Source organism: Thunnus albacares, chromosome 16, assembly GCF_914725855.1.
Source record: "Thunnus albacares chromosome 16, fThuAlb1.1, whole genome shotgun sequence".
Taxonomy (NCBI): Eukaryota; Metazoa; Chordata; class Actinopteri; order Scombriformes; family Scombridae; genus Thunnus; species Thunnus albacares.
In genome coordinates this window covers 711,759-734,098 of record NC_058121.1, presented here as the reverse complement: position 1 = coordinate 734,098, position 22,340 = coordinate 711,759, and the positions used below count along the sequence as shown (strand labels likewise).

The window sequence follows — 22,340 nt, the reverse complement described above, 5'->3', positions numbered from 1 at the left end:
CATCCGAGGCGGGGCCCCATTCATTCCTATGAAAGCTGCTGACTGGTGCATGCGGTATTGCAGCAAAATTTCCCCCTGCAGCCCAAAAAGGATTTTCCCCATAGACCACCATTGTAAAAGAGACGTCTGTAAAACTGTTGACAGGAAATCTTGAACTGAAAAATAATGTCAATTATGACTCAAAAAAAAATCGACTTCCAGGTATGAAAGTACCTGGATCTTCTGCATTGTGTGGCCCATAGTGCATGCGCCCTAGTGACTTTCGATGGCTGAGCCGGCTACTTCTGGTTTAGCCCTCCATCTAACTTGAATGGGGATAAAACAATTCAATCATGTGGCTCTTCTAGGCTTTTGAAATGTGATCGGACCGAATGGATTTAATTCTGATAATGAGACAAGTCATTGTCTGGCGCCATGGATGTATTGTAAGAGCTGGATACCGGACTAAAAATGGCGCCCATTCAGTCCTATAGGAATTGCTTGCCTGGCGCATACGCCAAAAAGGTTTCAGATCAGTTTCTAGCTTCCGGGTTTGCTTCCGCGTTGTGCGGCCCACTGAATAGGCGCAGTAGTGTTTCCCCCGCTGGCCCCGCCCACGAGTTCCCGCTCGGCCCATAGGCTTTACAGTGTGATGACGTCATGGGTTTTTAAATTGCTTTTCTCGGCTCGAGGAAAGTTTGACAAATATAAAACCTCTACGGATCAAAAGTTAATAATAGATAGAGTCATAATTGACGTCATTTGCAGTTCGAGGTGTCCTGTCAACAGTTTAACAGACGTCTCTTTTACAATAGTGGTCTATGGGGGAAATGTTTTTTGGGCCGCAGGGGGATTTTTCATTGCAGTGGCCAGTGGGAAAAACTGGCTGCAAGGCAGAGCGGCGGCGCCCTATCCAGCTCTCATACATCAATGGGACTTATGATCGGCTGTAGGGGCACGTCACTCTTATCTTGTCGAATCAGCGAGCTACGTGTAGCACGCTGAGGGTTCACAGGTCAGGGGTTGCCAAGGAGAGAGGAAGATGGCGGCAGGCAGACTGAACGGTTGACAACGCTGAAACGGATTTAGCAGGCAGATCATACTTAAGACTAAAGCGCCTGTAGAGCAGATTCTGACCACGATCCTTTAGGACTTTACTTCGAAGGAATAAGGAGACTAATGGCGCTGCTGTACGACTTGTTATGGCGGCTCTTGTTGGTTCTGGTCCACGTCAACAGAGCGCTCGTCTCCTGGCTCCGTGTCCGGCTACGGAGCTGGAAGGGCCGGCTGTGGGAGCGGGCGATGGCTGCTCTGCTGCTGCCGTTAGCCTTGGCTGGGTTCCCGGACCACCAGAAGAAGTTAAATCATAACCCTGACACTAACGCTAACCCGGTAACTGGAAACCGCATTGCCAGTCGCCGGTTACGGTGGCTGTCTGACGGCAGGTCTCTGGAGAAGATGCCGGTCCACATCGGCCTATTGGTAGCGGAAGAAGAGCCCAGTTATACGGACATAGCCAACCTGGTGGTCTGGTGTATGGCTGTCGGTATATCGTATGTCAGCGTCTATGATAATCACGGTAAACATTTTACACTTTACCTAACTGCGTGGTACAACCAAGAGCACTATGTTCGGTGTCCGCATATCAGTAATAAACAGTCGTTTAATCGTAATTAAACAGTGAACAGATGTAACTGTTAACGTTAGCTACGTGTTCCCTGTCACTGTAAACCTATACAATAATGTTTATAAGATTGTATAAACTACACAAGTTTGATCTGATCTAATTACTTTTAGGCACCCTTTGTGTTTGACCATAAGTTATACAAGTACAACATGAACCTCACTCCCACTATAAAAATGATCCAGCTCTCCGTGACTTATTTCAGTCATGTCATGTGACTGTAGAGGTTATATTAGTTTGTTCCACATGTGCTTCAGTTAGAGTTATGCACACACCATGCTAATTTTCCAGTCTCTGAGGAAACAAACTAGTAACAAATACTATCATATAAACTGTACAATGGTCATGGTTTTATTACTATCTTCTTTGTGAACATCAATAATTATGTCTGTGCATGCTTACCCTGTGTTATTTAGTAAACGACTCAACTATTAACTCCTCTGTGGTGTTGTTGAAACACTAATAAAATCAGTTTAACGTATGAGGACAACTGGAGCAAAGCATGTACACTTGAGCTTTTTTTTTTTTAAAGCTCAAGTGTCATTCTCTCACTGCTAGTCCATCTTTTCAAAGTTTGCTCATTGTTGAGAGTTGGAGAATTGTGGATAGTCGGGACACCTAATCATTTTATTTGACGCTCATGTATATTATTATATACTTTTATGGGAACTGTTGATGGGACTGGTTATGTTCAGAGGGAAAGAAAGTTCACCCCTCTAACCACAGTTATAAAGTCATAGACAAAATATCATCATATTGCAAAGCAGTAATGTTTCATCATCCACTTGTAGCCTTTGCAGCCTTCCCCTCCAGAACTTCAGCAAAATAACTTTTCAAATTTTATTCTGGATTGACTGATGTGCTATAATTGTCATTGGTCTCTTCCCTCAGGGATTTTTCGGAAAAACAATTCCCGTCTGCTGGAAGAGATAGTGAAGCAGCAGCAGGACCTGCTGGGAGTCGAGGGATCCAAATACAATGTGGAATTCCTGAACAACTGCAGTGACAAACATCAGCACCATGGTAAGGGCTCAGCACTACTGTTATTTAGTGGCTAACGCAGTGTGGTTGTGTAATTATGTACATATGTCATTTATTGCCTCACACAAACAAGGCTAAAATGTACATAAAGTTCATTCAACAATCAAAAGTCAAACGAATGTGAAGCAACAGCTGTTTTCTGAAATTCCTGGCTTGTATTGAATTCATTCAGTCATTCAGTGCATTTATACAACTGTAATATATCACATATTAAACCAGGATGTAAGCAGCGATCACAATGCAAATGTCTGGGTACTGCAGTGGTTTGACATTCACATCTTTTCTTCCCTAAGTAAGAAATCATTTTGAACTGTTTTCAGTCATGTCTGTACTGGATAAAGTTTTTATTTCTCTCTCTCTTCACTGCCGTGTCAGCACTGCTGGGAAGAATAGTATTCTCAGTTTTTGTATAGCCTGCCTCAAATCTGCTCCCACTTCAGTCATCCAATCCTTGTCAAAGCAACATGTAGATTCCTATTTATATTCTCATTACACCTCATAGCACCCAAGCTTCTGTAATAAAAAATGTACAAGTCAAAGTTTAGACTTTCATGTAATTCCTGTCATTCTGACAGATTGTTGTTTCTGTAGGAAAATACATATGGAATGCACATTTAAAATAAATATGGAATATAAATGAAATGAAAAATTTAATTAGCTGGCAGTGAGACATGTGTGTAATTTATGTATGAATGCAAATGATGTATGCGGAAATGTAAGCCCTAACTTTGTGTATCTGTTAACATGGCTGGATTATATTATTTTAATTTTTGTGCCAGAGTTCTGAATGGTTGTTTGGCTTTCTCATAGGCTTTAGATCTCCATTATGGAAAAGTTCCATGTCAGTTCTGTTCAAACAGACCATCACCATGACGGGTGAAGCTGCAATACTTGGGGGATTGTTTACTGCAACATGTATCTCAGCTGTGTTGATAATATGGCCTGTTCTTTGAAATCAAGGCACAGCATTTGCAGCATTGGCACTATACACAATAACAGCAAATGTAAAAACTTGATAATCCTGTTTGTTAACCGACAGGGTGTCTGATATCTAGAGAGCCGAATCCCACACCACTTGTGTTTCATTAGCTTTCATTGCTCGATACATTTTTTCATCCTTCCATCTGAAACATGATACTGAGACTAAATACAAACTTGAATAAGCTGGCTGACATAATGAACTTAACATCTGTTTCACATCATATCTTTGCTGGAAGTTAAGCCGATTTTCTCCTCTTCACTTTCATTCTGCTGGATTGAAACTATGACAAGAGTAATACATTCTATTGTGTGGTGTTAGACCTGTTTTCCAGGCTATTCTTCCAGAACACAAAAGACAGAAACTGACATTGCTTGTTAACACCCAGAAACCCACATCCACAGGTTTCTATCTCACATTAATTTAGTACATTAAGATGATAATGAATGATACATATCCATATTATTTATCATGGTTATTCATCAAGGTAATTTTATAAGTTTATTGGACCTTGAAAGATTTTAAATTGACAGAAAACTGCCTTCATTTTCACATTCTGCTTGAAAAAACATGAAATACTTACCAAAACTTGTCGCACTGCAATGATTAGTCAACCGACAGAAAATTAATGTAACAGGCAGCCAGTGTAAGTTGGTAAGTATTGGAGTAATATGTTCATATCTCTTAGTGCCAGTTAAAATCGAGGCAACAGCATTCTGTACCAGTTGGAGTCAGTGAAGGGAGTTCTGACTAATGCTGGCATAAAGTGCATTGCAGTAGTTGAGGCAGGAGAAAATAAATGCATGTGTGACCTTATGTAAATCAGTAGGAGACAGGAGTCATCTGATTTTTAGGGCTGTAGTCAACCAAAGAAAATCTTGGTCGACCTTAATCGTACATAATCTTCAACTAATGAAGAAGGGGAGGTGGGGGGTGGATGTAACGGGACAGAATGCACAGTGAACTCAACAGCCACACATTTCTCCGTTCTCTATTTCTCTGTTTTGCATCTTCAGGTTAGGCTAACACAGCCCCTTCACTTTTCCAGCACTTGGGGAAACAGATGTGACTTTTTAGCATTTATTAACTGACACACTGTAGTCTGTACTGTATATTCACTGCCAGACTGACAACTTACTTCTAACCTTTTCCTCTGCTCCGCTCGCATCCACTGTCACTTCTCTGCTGCTGGCTCTTTCCCACTCGCTATGCAAACATACTCTGCAATGCTCTATTCCTTAACGGAGTTACGCCAGAAATAGTTACCCAGGCAATGACACAGACGTTGACTCACGTACCGGAACAGCGCTGCACAGAGACTCCCAAACGCTATTGATTTCCGAATGAATGAATATTTGGCGTTATTTTTGGCATTGAAAAATATTTTTTTGGCCTGGCGGGGGTTCTCGTTGTTATAATTATAGGAGAAACACTGATTCAGTAAACGTGCAGTAAACGTTGAGTAGAGTTACACCTAGCAGTCTCCATTAGGTTGGGCGAGTCCAAAGTTCTGAAAACAACAGGGGTGTATTGAATACACTGTTTTCACAGGTAATTTGTTAGGCTCTCCCTCCCACCGCAGGAAATAATGGATTAATCCTGGAAGGCTATTGATGTAGCACTTTTTCCTTATGAAAGTAACATGGCAATTATTCAACCAATTTTGGAGATTTTTTTGAGTTGAAAAAAGCATGACTGGACAACATTTTTCACTTGTGCATCAAAACAGAGATCGGCACGAAAAATAGCTCCAATATTTCTAGCGGATTGTTTAATGTTTTCTGGTCAAGGAACCAAGCTTACTGTGAAGCAGGCTGGTAGAATTTGTAGGACCAATGACAATGACCTCAGACTTATTGTCAATGAATTTTAAAACGTTCTGGGACAACCAACATTTAACATCACTGAGGCAGGCAAACGGATTATCAAGGCTCCTGGGGTTGTTGGTTTGAAGAGGGACATCATCTATGTAACAGTGGTGGGAGATACTATGGTTCTGAATGATCTGGCTGAGAGGAAGCATGTGTATTGAAAACAGCAGTGGGCCAAAGATATAGCCTTGAGGAACACCACAGTTAAAGTGGGCAACAAGTAACAGGCATTTGCTATGACAACATGATATGAGGTTCTATTGGAGAGGTGTGAACGTTGTAGATGTAGAGCAGTTCCCATAAGACCAACCCAGGTTTCTAGATGGTGCAGGAGAATGGACTGATCGAAGGCAGCACTCAAATCTAAAAGCACCAGGACTGTGCAGTCACCTCCATTAGTTGTTAAAAGTAGATTATTAGAATCATTCATGGGGGCTGTCTCTGTGCTGTGGTGAGCTCTCAAACCTGAATGAAAACTATTAAAAGTATCGATACTATTCATAAAGGATATTAATTGAGTTGAGATAACTTTCTCAAGCACCTTAGATAAAAATTACATATTAAGTTAGGCTTTTTCAGTAATGTTTGAATGATTGCATATTTAATTTTATTTTAATATTTAAAATAAATGGGAAAATTACAAAAAGTTAGAGAACTGTTAATAATTCAAAGAATAAAATGACAGAGGGGAATATCCATTTAAAAAACTTAGTTGGGATAATATCTACACCACAGGTAGAGGATTTCATTTAAGAAATTATTTTATCCATTGCTGGGATGTTAATGGTTTGAAACTGGGAAAGTGAAGCAAGATCATTGTTGGAGGTGGGTAGATTTCGTGGATCAGGTGAAATTTGAGACCATGTTCTCTCTATCTTCCCAATAAATCCAGTTATTTTTGGGTACAAGATCTGTACTGGATGGACCATTGAGAACAGAATTGATTACATTGAGTAAGACTTTGGGGTTGTGATTGTTTTTATTGACATTATGTCAGGAAAATATGTTGATCTTGCATCTTTTACTGCTTTCTGGTCCTTTTGTAGTACATTCCTTAGAGTATTGTAGGTAACTGCAGACTTAGTTAGCTTCCATTCAAGTTCTAATATTCTGCACTGTTGTTTCAATGATCAAGTGTGATCATTTAGCCAGGGAAGGGTGTTTGATTTGAGCTTTCTGATTTTCAATGGAGCAATATGGTCAAGAATGGAAAGACTGACTTGACTGACTGACTGACAATTAAAAGAAGTTAATTGTGTGGAAAGATAGTTAGATGGTAAATTTCTCAAATTTAATTCAAATCACAATTTCTCATATTTAATTCAAATCACTAATCACTAATCACCATCAAGGAAATGGTGTACACTCTGACAAATCCTTGCAGGCAGCCAAGGGCCCATTTGATTGAAATAGATGCACACAGCAGCAGTGGCTACCAAAATACTCTAACCCATTTACAGTATGAGTGTTTGAAACTGTCAGTTTGTCAGTCTCACTTTAAAGATGCACAACCAGTAAGTTTCTCACCATCTCCCTGTGAATATACAGACGAGTGACAAATTAAAGGAAAAACCAGTATTGGCCTGAATGCTTGACCCCTACAGTGAGGGGATCTGGTGGCTCCATTATGCTTTGGGGGCATTTTGCTGGCATGGTTTGGGTCCAATTGTCCCCTTAGAGGGAAGCATCACTGCAAATCAATACAAAGCTGTTCTGAGTGATCACCCTTTATCCTATGATGAAACATTTCTATCCTGATGGGAGTGATCTCTTTCAGGATGGCAGTGCCCAATTCACAGGGCACAAGGGGTCAATGAATGGTTTGAAAATGATGTGAATCACATGCTATGGCCTTCACAGTCACCAGATATCAACCCAGTTGAACGCCTATGGGAGATTTTAGACTGATGTGTTAGACAGTTTCCACCACCATCAAAACACCAAATGAGGGAATATCTTTTTGAAGAATGGTGTTCCTCAGCCTTGGCATTGATTCCATAAGTCTCTGGGACTCTTCTGGAGGGATGAACACCATGTTAGTTAGTTTCCACATATTTTCAGTGTCATCACCACCATCATCAAAACATCAAATGTTTGTGTGTGTAAAAGTTAATTATATTACATGCTCTTTTTTTCTTTAGTTCTTTTCATTTGTTTGGTGGGCATGTATTGCTCACAATGAATGTGTCGTGTTTGTGATGTGGTTCTTGTTGTGATACTCAGACATGTTTTTAGCTCAATATTTTCCACATATTTTCAATATCAGCCAAAAAAAAGTGTAGCATGATGCACTGCTTCCTACAAGAAACCCAGGACTAAATGCTAATTTTTTCAAGCACTAGCCCTACAGTCCACCAAGCCCCTAAATTTGGTGGCCAAAATGTAAATTTATGTAAAAGCAATACAGAAAAGGCAATTTAACGCAACTTAACACAGTCTTCCTTAATTGTGACACAGTTAAGACACAGTCACAGTCCCTTAGTTTATGGTCTATCTTTTTCACACCTGCCTCCCTCCATGCCTCTGCCTCATACATGCTCTCTCTTGCTCACTCACTTACTCCCTCCCAACATTATGCCTGAGTCATTGTCATGTCTGCAATAAAAATATCACAAAAAGTAGTAGCAAACCTATAATACATACATGGCATATGATTCACATGATTTTCATACTCATCAAACCATTCAGTGACCCCTCCTGCCCTCTAAATTGGGGCATTGTCATCCTGGAAGAGACCACTCCCATCAGGATAGAAATGTTTCATCATAGGATAAAGGTGATGACTCAGAACAACTTTGTGTTGATTTGCAGTGACCCTTCCCTCTAAGGGGACAAGTGGACCTAAACCATGCCAGCAAAATGCCCCCCACAGCATAACAGATCCACTGGATCCCCTCACTGTAGGGGTCAAGCGTTCAGGCCTGTACCAGTTTTTCCTTTTAATTTGTCACCCATCTGTACTTTCAATCAGAGGCAGTGGAAATTGATCATGTGTTTGTGTGTGTGTGTGTCTGTCTGTCTGTCTGTCTGTCTGTCTGTCAGTGGTGTCCTGCAGGCCCACAGTGAAGGTCCTGTCTCCAGAGGATGGGAAGCAGAGTATTGTTCAGGCAGCACAGCAGCTCTGTCGCTCTGTGGAGAACAAAGAGAGGAGCTCCAAAGACATCAGCGTCTCCATGCTGGACACACTACTCAGAGGTACCTGTTCATAGCTGTGTGTGTAAAAGTTAATTATATTCAGGGTTTGTACAGTGATGGAAAACCTGGAAAAATTATGGAATTTGAAAATAGCAATTTCTAGGCCTGGAGAAGTTTTGGAAAAATAAATAAACCCAGAAAGTTTTGGAAATGTCATGGAAATTTGCTTCACAAATAATAGAGTATAAGACCTGTATAATAGAGTATATGTGGTTCAGTTAAGATCGACTGAGAAAAATCTATATTAGTTAAACAATACTTTAATGTTTCGGCAGATCAGTCACGTCATTTGACGTTTTGTTGTTCTCTGCAGAGCCATTGATAGGTAGTTAATAGCTGACATAAACTATCACTAGCTCTGTAGCTAGATAATATTTTCACTATTAGTTAGCTAGTTAGTATTGTCAAATACAGTCAATCTAATATAGTGATGATATTTTGAAAGCTTATTATGTTGGTTAAAATAAGCTTTTAAAAAACGGTAGCTAAATGATGGAAAACACTCCGTTAAATGAATCCCTGACTGTTCTTCAAATTTAGCTTATCGATCTAGCAAATGGAATATTAAAAAACTTTTTGTTTAAACTTTTTATGTTGTTGCTGGATATTTTTTCTTCTGAATATACCTCAAAGAACGGAAAATGCTGCTTGTGACCAGCCACTATTAGGAACTAGTTGAGCCTCCATGATCCGCCATCGTTGTGGAATAATTGGTCCTATTGGAGTCTATGGAGTTGCCGCAACTTTCTATCGACGGCTCTGGTTCTCTGTGTGGGCTAACGTCAGCCTCCGACCTGAGTTGGAGCTTGTACTTTGATGAGGAAAATGCCGATTTAATGTCTGGCTTCACTTGGACAACTATAAGGCATAGCTTGAAAAAGACCAGGCCCTGGGATGTGCAAAACGTTTACTGAGTAGTAAACCGTTTGACATTTCAAACATGAGAGAGCCAGCGCTAGCTTACGCCGGGATCCCATGGGGCGTGTGTGCGCCATGTTCCAGTTCCGATGTGGTTTTGCTCCGTCCTTTGCATAGCGTCATATCCCACCGGGAGCGTTTCAGAAGCGAAGCGTCTTGAAAGCAGGGAAGCCATTTGCCTTTTAAATTCAGTTGCACTCCTACTACAATAATTACAGCAGACTAGTCAAAGCTGTAAAAGTGCCCTTAGGCTACCGTAATTACTGGATTAGCAGGGGAACTAAACTGCCCAATTTTGTTAACATTTTGTTTATTTGGTCATTTTTGTTGTATTTTGTGCTTCTACTATGGTTAAGTCGGCTAGAGAGTTAAACGGTTTCTTTATTTGTCTGTTTTAATTATGTTTATTGTTGAAATACGATCGGGAGTCTGCACGGGGTGTTTTATTTTGAAAATTGATTGGATGCTCTATTCTGACTTCCTGCCCAGCTCGATCTGTGCGTCCAGTGGTATCCAGGCGTAAAGGAGCTAAGGCGGTATTCAGACCAAATCAGGTGGTATGGCAAAAACGCCAATTCTCCCATTCATTTGAATGGGGGTAGTGCGTTACGTCTGCAGGCATTTTGGCCGCAACAGCACTGCACTGGACTGTGGCTGGAAAGTTGAGCCAGAGTCAACTTTTGGAGAAACACAACCCGACGTCACTGCGGCTGAAGGCTGCAGTGGCCAATTACAGCTGGAGATCAGACTGATCAGAGCTGTAAACTCTGCCATGAGGGAGTACAAAGATGTTACTAGGAGGGGAGGACATTTCTCTTCATTTGATAATGTTAAAAGTAAAGTTAGACTTCGCTGTTGGCTTCAAGTCTCATTTTAAAAAAGATCAATAAAACATGATTTTCTGATTATTTCACAGTGGTTATGTTCTAGAGCACAAATAAACACACCCACACCCCCACACACCTCCACTTGACCCTGTGGCGATGGGCTGCACCACCTGGCCTAAGCACCAGGCTGCTTCTGCTGCACATGAATCAACTCTCAACCCCATCACTGGCTTTTTCACCCTGGTGACCAAGGTGACACCCGCTGCCAGCTGCAGTGCTTCCCTCTTGTCCACCATCAAACAAGGGACCATTTTGGGTTCTGTGTCCAGAAACGAAGCCCTAACTGCAGAGGTACTGTGGGTGCTTAAGGTGGCTAATTCTCACTATTCCTACAAGTCATGTGTAGAAACAAGCCAGCTTTTTCAACTCATGTTGGGGCATACTTGTTGAAGCTAAACACATAGATGAGGCAGTGTGTGATGATATCCTCAGTGAGTTTAGGGAGTTTTGTGATTTGTCTAAATTCAGGGAAATTTGACCTCAAAACAGATTGAGCGGACACCCTGCTTTATGTGACAATGGGGACTAAACCATCATTTTCCAGAGTGTGGAATGTGGTGAAGATTCTACTTGTCTTGTCTCATGGACAGGCCAGTGTAGAGAGAGGATTTTCCAATAACAAAGAATTGACTTTGGAGAATCAGAAGGAGAGGTCTCTGTCGGCTCAGAGGCTCATTGTTGACCATGTCAGGTCTGTTGGGGGCATAACCAAGGTAGAGATCACAAAAGACCTGCTGCTTTTGGCTGCAGGAGCCAGGCAGAAGTACCACGTCATGGTGGCTACGTCCATATCTTTTACAGTCTATTGCGAATACTCATGTTCTGTTGTTGTTGTGTATGCTGCTATTTGCACATGTAAAAATAAACCCCTTCTCATGAAAAAAAAAAAATTGTTGTATTGGTATTTTTTTTTATGGGTTACAGACACTTGTCCAATCTAATCATAATTTAATCTTGTCGATAATGGTTAATGGTTGGTTAATGAGCGTCTGCTATCGGTCAGAAAAAAATAATAAAAATGAGCATCCCTAATTTAGATTGGAAACTCCAGTTCTTTGTAAACATATGGTACATACCCCCCCCTCCTCCCGATATTGCAATGAAAACATTACAAAAACCAGTAGAACAATTATAATACATATTTCCAACTGTTAGCCTACTTTTTCAGCTTATTCAGGTATCCCCCGGGCTCTCTCCCTTCTTACCCACCATCTCTCTAGTGCACCTGCAGTGTTGTAGTCACCAGTTCAACATGGTTCTTTGGCCAGTCACAGGTGTTGAAAACCAAGCCGGTCTTGATCAAAAAAGTCAAACTGCTGTCTGAGGTACTTCTACATGCTGTGTAGAACTTTCTTTCTTTCGTCTTCAAGCTTTCCATCCTCACGGCCAACTAGCTGCACCTCCTGGAAAACTCCCCCCTGAGCCTCGGTCAAAAATGCATCAAGGTGTGGCCCTAGTGAACACTGCATCGCTGTGAGAGAAAGATAAGTCTTTTCCAGAGCCTGATGGACATCACTCAGTGTTGTGGAGTCATCTTGCAATTTTAAGCTGATTAACTGATCAAGGATGTCCACTAAAAAGAGGACAAAATGCAGTGACTTGTAGTTTTTCTAAAATGTACAAGTGAAACGAGCCCTGCCAATCATGTCTGCACCGTTTGCCTTTGCCTCTGCTATAAATGGGAAAGCTCTGGCCTAAAGTTGCATAAAGCAGTGAGTGCTCTCTGCAGATGAGGAAGCCAGCGTGTGCCTCACAGATTAACAGGTTTCAGGATTTTTTTAGTCATTGCCTCTGACATTCTGGAGATCTCTCCATGCTTTGGGGGAGTAATGGTAGTTCTCGTAATTGCCATGCAAGATGTCTTTGACATCATTTATAAACATTTGCATGGTGAACTGTTCCTTTGCAATACAGTTTAATATTTATGTAGCCTACTATGAATGCTGCCTGCTGCAGTCCCGTTTCTGCTCCTGATAACCCATGTGCTCTGGAAAGATTGTAGCAAGCTGAATGCACCAATTTCTCTAGGAATCTCTCTTGTATAATTGTTATTAGTGTCTGTATATTTCTTAGTATTCCCCGTTGTTAGTTTGCTTAGTTATGAGTCAGTAATTTGCGCCTGATGAAAAATGAAGCTGAGCAGCAGCTATGTTCACATTTTAGAGAATGTCATTAATATTTTTCTCATTAATGATGTATTATTTCACCGCCCGCGATCCATCCACTATTAATCAGAATGTCTTTTTTTTTTTAATGACCTGACCTGCCCGATTTGATAAGTGTTTAAGGCTTAGATTGTAACAAAAAAAAACCCCACAATAATATATTGAAATCGTCTAAATGTATGCATTAGCTAAAATACTCACACACAGCCAGGGTAGTGTTTTGTTTAACCAGTGCAACATATTTGCAAGGTCCTGCAAGCTGTTTGTGACTGAGAATAACAACAATCATAACAATAATGACAATGACACAGCAGCAGCCAGGGAAGAATGCCAACAGGACTGTGAAGGACCGCAAAGGCTCGGCCCAGAACCCAGGGTTTCCTGTGAGATGAGAAAGCACAAAAAAGCTCCGGGGAAGAAGCAAAGTTAGTGACATGCATTGATGTTACATGAACACATACAGATGGAGAGGAGGAGGAGGAGCTCAGTGCATCATGGGAAGTCCCCCAGCAGTCTAGGCCTATAGCAGCATAACTAAGGGCTGATCCAAGGTGAGCCTGGTCGGCCCTAACTAAAAGCTTTATCAAAAAGGAAAGTTTTAAGCCTACTCTTAAACATAGAGAGGGTGTCTGCACCCCGGACCGACTCTGGAAGATGGTTCCATAGAGGAGGAGCCTGATAGCTGAAGGCTCTGCCTCCCATTCTACTTTTTAAGACTGTAGGAACCACCAGTAAGCCTGCATTCTAGGAGCACAGTGTTTTAGTGGGATAATACGGTACTATGAGCTCTTCAAGATATGATGGTGCCTGACCATTAAGGGCTTTGTAAGTTAGGAGAAGGATTTTAAATTCTATTCTAGATTTTACAGGAAGCCAATGTAGTGAAGCTAAAATGGGAGAAATGTGATCTCTTTTTCTAGTTTTAGTCAGAACACGTGCAGCTGCGTTCTGGATCAGCTGGAGAGTCTTTAGAGACTTGTTAGGGCAGCCTGATAATAAGGAATTGCAATAATCCAGCCTAAAAGTAACAAATGCGTGGACTAGTTTTTCTGCATCTTTTTTGGACAAGATGTACCTGATTTTTGCGATATTACGTAAGTGAAAAAAGGCAGTCCTTGAGATTTGATTTATGTGGGAGTTAAAGGACATATCCTGATCAAAGATAACTCCCAGATTCCTTACGGTGGTGCTGGAGGCCAGGGTAATGCCATCCAGAGTAGGTATATCATTAGATAATGTGTTTCTAAGGTGTTTAGGGCCAAGCACAATAACTTCAGTTTTATCTGAGTTTAATAGTAGAAAATTGCAGGTCATCCAGGTCTTTATGTCCTTAAGGCATGCTTGGAGTTTGTTTAACTGATTGGTTTCATCAGGCTTCATTGATAAATATAATTGGGTATCATCTGCATAACAATGAAAATTTATGAGTTTATGAGTGTTTCCTAATAATATTACCTAAAGGAAGCATATACAAGGTGAATAGAATTGGTCCAAGTACAGAACCTTGTGGAACTCCGTGTCTAACTTTTGCCTTCATGGACGATTCATCATTAACATGTACAGACTGAAATCGGTCTGATAAATAGGACTTAAACCAGCTTAATGCAGTTCCTTTAATGCCAATCAAATGTTCCAGTCTCTGCAAAAGGATTTGATGGTCAATTGTGTCGAATGCAGCACTAAGATCTAACAGGACAAGTATAGAGACAAATCCTCTGTCCGATGCAGTCAGAAGGTCATTTGTGACTTTCACCAGTGCTGTCTCTGTGCTATGATGCGCTCTAAATCCTGACTGAAAATCCTCAAATAAACTATTGTTATGTAGAACTGATTAGAGACTGCTTTCTCAAGGATCTTAGAGTTAATAGAGTTACTTAAAGACTGCACAGTGCTAGGTTAATTCCATGAGCATTTCTAAATACTTCAAAGCGATTTTCCTGCATGTAGTGCTATAGAATCACAATCATTTATGATTAGAACATTTGTTTCGTCACTCACATTTCTGCAAAGCCATGGAGTGCCATAACTTTTTTTGTTCAGAATGAGGAGGACTTTCCTATTTTTCATGGTCTTGTCCCATTATTAGAAACATTACAATATTTATCCTCACTGGACCTTGAACTACAAAAAAATATATTTTAAGATGTTTTAAGACTTTTTAAGGATCCATGGGGACCCTGATTTTGACGGAGGCCTGGAAATTGACAGAGGCAGCTGCCTTGAAATTCTCTATGCAGAAAAAACCCTGTGCTTCCTGCTTTCTGAGCCAAAACCAACGATCTTCTCCTTGCAGTGTTGTTCACTAAACCTGGAGAAGGAGAGTTAGGCAGAGGCAGGGAAAGTGAGTGAGAGATACACACACACACACACACACACACACACACACACACAAAATGAAACATATTGTCATTGTTAGCATTTAGGGTTTCAACATATTCCTCAATGAAAATGACCAGTCAGGCCAAGGAGTATCCACTGTGAAAAATAAAAATCTGGAAGGTTAAGGAAATCAAAATGAAAAATTAAAGCTGCAAGCAGCAATGAACGGGTCCTTGCACCTTGCATGTGTCAGAGGGAGTGGGACCTGTGGTATCAATATTGGAGGTCTGTTGACACGGATCTTTTCAGGATTATCAGACACTGTGTGAATGGGTAAAATAAACATAGCACAAAAAGTAAGGAAATTTGTGTTTCATAGATTATTTCTTTGGTGTAACAATGCTTCTTGGCAATAAATCTTATACTGTTGGAAAGCCTGTTAATTTCCCTTTTAAATGGTGCCACATTTGTAAGGAACATGCATTTGTGGAAATCTTTGTGCAAATCTTCTCTGCCAATGCCAAACAGCTTATTTTGCCATTGTTTGGTGGATTGGATGATTGAAGTTTGAAGAAACAAGACATATTGACAATTTATTCATTTAACAAATAGGAGCCTCAGTAGCATGGGGAAGAACCATACACAGCCACAACAGCCTGGCACCTCCTCCTCATGCTGGTCACCAGCCTGGTCACACACTGCTGTGGGATGGCATCCCATTCTTCAACCAGCATTTCTTACAATTCAGCCAACGTGGTTGTGTCAGTCACTCTGGCACGAACAGCACGCCCAAGCTGATCCCACAAGTGTTCAATGGGGTTGAGGTCAGGACTGCTGGCAGGCCATTCCATCCTCTCCACTCGATTTAGAATTCGATTTGTTGCCATCTCCTCTGCCACCTGACAGTCTCGGTGCTTCCTCCGCAGGCTCCACTTCACTCAAGCTGCCCGTCAGACCCGCTGCTTCTTCCCACTTTAACTTGAATAACAAACCGGTGCTCAGTGCTCTGGTTGGATCCACATGCAGAACCGGGGCTAACGTTAACCGGGAGGCTAGCAGAGGCTAGCTGGCTGTGCTTCCCTCTGGCCATGCTGTGGCTAACGCTCTGCTCCGATGAGGAGCTGCAAAGTTCGGCTGAACAGATAGGAAACACCTCGGCTGACAGGATGTACCACTCTGTTTGGAAAAAAAAAATCTTTTGGGTTTATAATGGCAGTTGGCAACCAGCGTATTAGGTGTATTACCGCCACCTTCTGCTCCGGAGTTTGGACCAGAGATTAAATCCTACACATTAATCCTGTCTGTCTAATGAACTCAATGAAAACTCTACTGCTCCACCCACTTGGCAGGTTCATCAGAGCGCACCTCTGATGCTGCACTGTATTGAAGTGATGCTAGTATGGATAAAGCAGCTGTGCTGATGACATGCTGCCTGTCTTTGTGCTTGTTTCAGAGTCAAAGAATATTCCAGATCCTGAGCTGGTGGTGAAGTTCGGTCCGGTCAACAGCACACTGGGCTTCCTCCCCTGGCACATCAGACTCACTGAATTCATGTAAGATACTCTCTGTCACTTAAACACTGCCTGAACTTTATTAACAAGATTACAAATCACATTTTTACTTTTATTAATCATATCTCCCTGATTCAACATAAACAATACAATATGTACTGTTTGTTTACATGGCACTATCAACAAGTCTGATAACTCTCACTAAGGTTGCATTTACACTGCCTGGTACAAGTGACCCAATTCTGATTTTTTACTCACATGTGGCACAGATTGGATATGTATTATGAACATGTAAACAGGCAATAAATCTGATAGTAATCAGATATCTGCCAATGCAACTGTCATCTAAACGGACAGATTGGATAATCCCTGTCATTGCAATTCACACGTCATTGAAAATGTGACCAATTTATACTGAACACATTTTAATGATGTGTAATGTTATTTTCACATGCACAGCGGGCACAACTACTGTCCACTGAAAAAAACAAAAACAAATTGTTTACTTCCATTTCGGTAACCAGACCCTCGTTTACATATGCAGGATGTTTCAAGTGTTAAGCAAGCGTAAACACAGGTATCAGATATCAGTCACTTGTAAGAGTAGATGTAAACAGGCGGTCAGAGCATCTGATTAGCTGATTGTCCACCTCTGCCTATGGGTCATTAGCTTGTTGAGTGGTGCTGTAGTCGTCTCCCAGGAGCAACATCATGGCATTGCCCTGGCAACTCCAGCATGGGCAGCAGACACCACTGTCTCATCATCTCCCCCAGTAGCACCAGGCCCATCTTCATCATCTTCAGTGGCCACCTCCACAGTAGCTCAGATTTCTAAAAGTTTTGCTTTTGCGGCTTCTCTCTCTCACTTAGTGAAAAAAACGGAGATGTTTATGGCGAGGGTTCAGGACACAGGTGACCAGCATTGGTTTGGCCACCAACTCATCTGTGTCAACCTGTGGTGAAAAAAAAAGTCTTATTAATGTTCCTCTTAATTCATAACAGAACAGGCTATTATGTCAATGATAATGATAGTAATAGCCTAATAGTAACAATACACGCTAGGGCTGATAATATGCTAGGGCTAGTAATAATAATCATGATGATGATAATAATAATAATAATATTGGAATGTTCCTAGGCTATTTTAAAAGTACACTTAAGAATATATTAAACCTATAAATGAAATAGCCTACCCCCATGTGGTCACTCAAGGAATGTGGAACCTTCGCATTGAACTTTGTGACTCTTCAGCTGCCATCCTCAGCTCTCAGGGGGAAAAGTTTGTTGTCCTTCATCACCTGATGCTTGTGGATGTTTGCTTCACAAGTGGTATTGCATTGTGCTTGTACTGCTGCTATATTTCAATACTGCAGTGCATATCTTACAAATAACCTTGTTGTCCTTTCGGTCAAAATGGTCCCACACAGTACTTCTTTTTGCTCGCTTCATTTTGCTCAAGCTCAGCGTAATGTGGTTGTAGGCACATTTGGTTGGTTGCATGTGTCAACATACCCCCATGACTTAATTGATATGTATAGCCTATTTTTCTTTTACCATGCAGCAAACCTTTTTTAATTACTTAAAAAATATATATACATACATATACATACATATATATGTGTGTATATGTGTGTGTGTGTGTGTGTGTGTGTGTGTGTGTGTGTGTGTGTATATATATATATATATATATATATATATATATATATATATATATATATATACACACATATATATACATATATACACACACACACTACACACACACACACACACACATATGTATATATATATATATATATATATATATATATATACATATGTGTGTGTGTGTGTATATATGTTCATACATTCAAGCCAAACGAGTTCACACAACGCTGATTAAGCCTATCACTATCAGATAAATCTCTCTGTATTTGTATGCAGAGTTTTTAAATCTCATGTCGGGCGCAACATTCCTGCGCTGGCTGTTTGGCTGTTAGTTGTGCAGCTCTTGTAGAGTTTCCAAATGTTATAGGACCGAATGGATCAAATCATTTTGCAGGGGTTGCGTGACGCTCAAAACAATTTATCCACCATTTTACAGCCACAGCAGTAGGTTATAGCCAGTGGTGTACTGGCCATCGGGCATACTACCAATCCCAGTGAGCTGGTGGACTGTCAAAACATATCCATTTTTACTGGCCCTTTCTGTTAGTTGTCATTCGGGGTGCGCATGAGAGCGTGCTGCATGTCAGCACCCCCCTTTACTCTCACTGCCAGAAGGGTGAGACCAAAGTCCCACACTCTAGCTTTAACTGTTTAACTGATTATAGTATTAATTGGTCAAAATTCTTACCGGTTAATGGTTAAATGGTTAATTATAAGCAACTAGTGCTTCTCAGAATTCCTCTGGTATTTCTGCTGGTCAGTTGTATCATCAGAATAAAGTCAAACATAAACCTCTCATGTTTGCTAACATAGAACTCAAAATCATTGAAATAAATGGCAGCTGAATGTGAGATTTTCATACTAAATACTAAGACAACTAAACAACCACCAGAGGTTGATCAACTACGTCTTAGACATAGTTGAACTAAGACTTATTGATTGCTTTGTCTTATTGAATTTTACATTTTCATCTTCATTTTGAATGCAAAAAATCCCTCACACAGTAGATGGCACTGTAATCTTATCTTTCTTGTCTCTGGAAGTGTTAAGTTATGTACAGTTTGATATTTCCTGTCTGTATCCTGCTCTGCCCTCAGCTCCCTGCCCTCCCACCGAAACGTCTCCTATGAGGACTTGTTGGGTGTCCTGCAGCGGTATGGTGTGTGTCAGCAGCGGCTTGGCCAGTGATGTGCAGGCCGGCGTCAAGGTCTTCACACAGGAACAAATGTGGTGTTCATACAGTCAGACGAGAGGTGGGGGCAGGTGGTAATTGCTCGATACCTCGCTGTGTCCCTCATGACTTCTCCTCCTGGATCTCTAACAGACTAAGACAGCTCAAAGACGAGGAAACCAGGAGACATAGCCAGTCAGCTGACTTCCTGCCACCAGCTCTTGTCTTATAATAAACTCACATTCCAGAACTTCTGGAACAGGCTCTCCAAGAGAGAAAAATGGCACATCAGAGACATGCACTGACATGAGAAGACTGTCTATAGACTCAGTGTACCACAAACCCTGTTTTGTCTTCTCAGACCCTCTGGCTCACTGTTTATCATTCAGTCTCCAGCTGCTGTTTACTGCTGAAGCCTTCACTCAGCAGACAACAAAGAAGAAACAAGGCTTTGTGCCCGTCCTCGTGAAGCATCCTGGGAAATATAACTGCATTTAGGGAGAAGCTCAATCACCAACAACACTTGAGCTGCACAGAGTAAGTGGAGCTGAGGGACCGAGTGGTTAATGATGTGTAAATATGAAAAATTCATGTGGCTCTGTGTTTGTCCCTTTGGCCTCCAGCTTGCGGTCATGTGTTCATGTGTAGTGTTGCCTCCCAACACGTACAGAAGTTTGTTTAAGGTTCCTCTTTGACTGATCAGAGCCCTGAAATAAAGAAATGCACTGTCTCTGTATATGCTCACAGCTCATATAGAAATCTTATTACAACTTGACAAAATCATCATATTCTAACTAAACTCCCCCATATACTGGGGAGAATTGCCAGTCAGCTTCCTGTTATCGCCTAACTGAAGATCTGTACTTGGGTCACATGATAAAATGATGACAATGAGATGTGTTTGAAAGCTCGAGGAAAAAGCTAGTAAGTGGACCTTTAGTTCAGATTATTTTGTCAAACTACTCTTTTTAAACTTTTACACTTCAGTCTTATTTTGTTATATTTGAGATACATCCCTGACATCCTTTGCTGTTGCCCTCAATAGATCAGAATGCATGCAGCCACAAAATGTGGTCATCACTGTAGATCACAGAAAAGTACATGACAGCAGAAACTAGGAGCGGCTGTGGTTGCTAATCATTTTGTCTTTTGTCAAGACTGCAAATTATGAACAGCAAAGTTCATTATCGACCTTGGAAACAGCAATTTGACCAAACAATCTTAACTCGAGGTGCACTGACTAGCTTTTACAGTGCTTTCAACTACATCTCATGGTCTTGCTCAGTGGGTGGCGTTTGCTCAGTAGTCATCATGTGACCAAAGCATGGAAGTTTGCAGACCCTTTTTTACAGCAGACATTTTGACTTGTCAAAGCAGGAAGAGCACAGGTGGAATCAATTACTAATGATGGCTGCATTCCATTTTGGTGAGCCAGTTTCAGGCTCTGATTAATGTTATTATTTACACCTATGCTTTTCCTGCTTTGACAAGTCAAAGTATCTGCTGTGAAAAAGGGTCAATGGTGATATAAAGTGGAGACTCTGTTTTTCATCTGTTCTATTGTGTCTTTATCTCAAGTTGGGAAGAAATGATTCCTAGACAAAGTACTCTGTAGAACGGATGACTGAGAAAATGTGACATTTAAAACTCCTGATCACCAAAAAATAATATTTGATATGTGAAGATAACATCATAATTAAATATTTGTCCCAAGATAAAGAGTTTAAAAACTAAATTGTTTTACAAGTCTGTAAAGCAACCGCAGCTACTCTTTGCTTCTGTATGAAATCCCTCCTGGAGTGTGTCAAACCTCACACACTGATGATAACAGTGGTGGAGTATGGTGTGTGTGTTGTTCATGTAGACAGTGCTCTGTGTGTGTGTGTGTGTGATGACTGTGACTGACTTTGGAATTAATAGCTCCGTCCACGCAACAGCCTCAGCATCGTCATGTGATGTCAGTGTATTCATGAGTTGCTTGTTATTTTCTGTCTGACTGTTAACATTTTCACCTCCATGCAAGCAGCCATCAAACCAAAAGCGCATGCTGTGGGACATAATGACTGCATCCGTTGATGTCACTCTCCAGCTTTAAGCAGACAGTCTACCACACCCCACATTTACACTCTGTCTGGGTCTGCTGGCAATGTCTCCTGAATGATTACATTCAACTTCTTTGTTTTTCTGACCTCTAATATCATCGTTCTCTTTTCACATGGTCAAATCCATTTCCAACAGAATCCCTGATCCCTCTCCACTTCACATTACCTTTCTAATCAATAGCTGTAAATCCAATACAGAATAAGAACTTGTTGGCAGTGACTGAGCGTAATCTATCACATTTGAAAATAGTTCTTGCAGTTTGAAGCTGTGTGTTTTTGTTTCCAGTTATGGGAAAGAAAATGTTGAGCACACTTGTAAAACAAACAAACACACTGGTTCAAACACTGCTATACACTATGCTACATGATCACCATGTGGAAGAACGTGCGTTTATTTAGAGGACAGTTGTCTGGGTAAGAACTGTAATCCCTGAGATGATTCCACACTGCACATGTAACTAATTGGTTGATGTTTTCACTCAGTAAATGTTGAAATGATGTAATTACATTATACAGTATCAATGGGTGCAAATTCTTCTGTTTTCTGCAAAGTTAAGCAGCACCACCCTGAGGATGAGACCTCCATGAGCAGTCCCAAAATACATCTGAAAGGTCACAAGATGATTAAAGACATAAATAAAATCTCTGTCGCACAAGATTGTCTTTTTGTTCTTTTTTTTTTTTTCTGCATTTTTCATGTGAAACAGTGGATCCCTTTTGCTTCAACTGCTCACAACTGGCCCAACATTTTTGTGAGACCACAAATTGATGAAGCCCTTCGTTCTACTTATCAGTAGTTACTCCCAAAACATTCTTAGCAGTTTGGCTTTCTGGCTTCCCAGAAAGACACCAGGCCAGTGGAATCAGATTG

The 22,340-nt window shown here is 40.9% G+C and overlaps 1 protein-coding gene across 2 annotated transcripts; it reads left to right on the top strand.

The window, feature by feature from the left end:
* The first annotated feature begins 572 nt into the window (after nucleotides 1-572).
* Nucleotides 573-22,125, top strand: nus1 (NUS1 dehydrodolichyl diphosphate synthase subunit). 2 transcript variants are annotated; one of them, XM_044377057.1, is made up of 5 exons: nucleotides 577-1,558; nucleotides 2,555-2,686; nucleotides 8,597-8,749; nucleotides 16,492-16,591; nucleotides 19,294-22,125. In XM_044377057.1, the coding sequence occupies exons 1-5, from the start codon at nucleotides 1,159-1,161 to the stop codon at nucleotides 19,382-19,384; spliced, it is 876 nt and encodes a 291-aa protein (XP_044232992.1). In that variant the 5' UTR covers nucleotides 577-1,158; the 3' UTR covers nucleotides 19,385-22,125. The 2 variants fall into 2 exon arrangements, with proteins under 2 accessions (XP_044232993.1, XP_044232992.1); XM_044377058.1 differs by lacking the exons at nucleotides 16,492-16,591; nucleotides 19,294-22,125 and adding an exon at nucleotides 10,157-10,387 and having other exon boundaries at nucleotides 573-1,558.
* Nucleotides 22,126-22,340: the final 215 nt, after the last annotated feature.

What these genes read in the sequence shown, in the direction of transcription:
- nus1 (XM_044377057.1), top strand. Translation starts at nt 1,159, where the DNA reads ATGGCGCTGCTGTACGACTTGTTATGGCGGCTCTTGTTGGTTCTGGTC. An exon ending in CAGCGTCTATGATAATCACG is followed by an intron (nt 1,559 to 2,554) that starts GTAAACATTTTA and finishes CTCTTCCCTCAG; the next exon opens with GGATTTTTCGGAAAAACAAT. An exon ending in ATCAGACTCACTGAATTCAT is followed by an intron (nt 16,592 to 19,293) that starts GTAAGATACTCT and finishes CTCTGCCCTCAG; the next exon opens with CTCCCTGCCCTCCCACCGAA.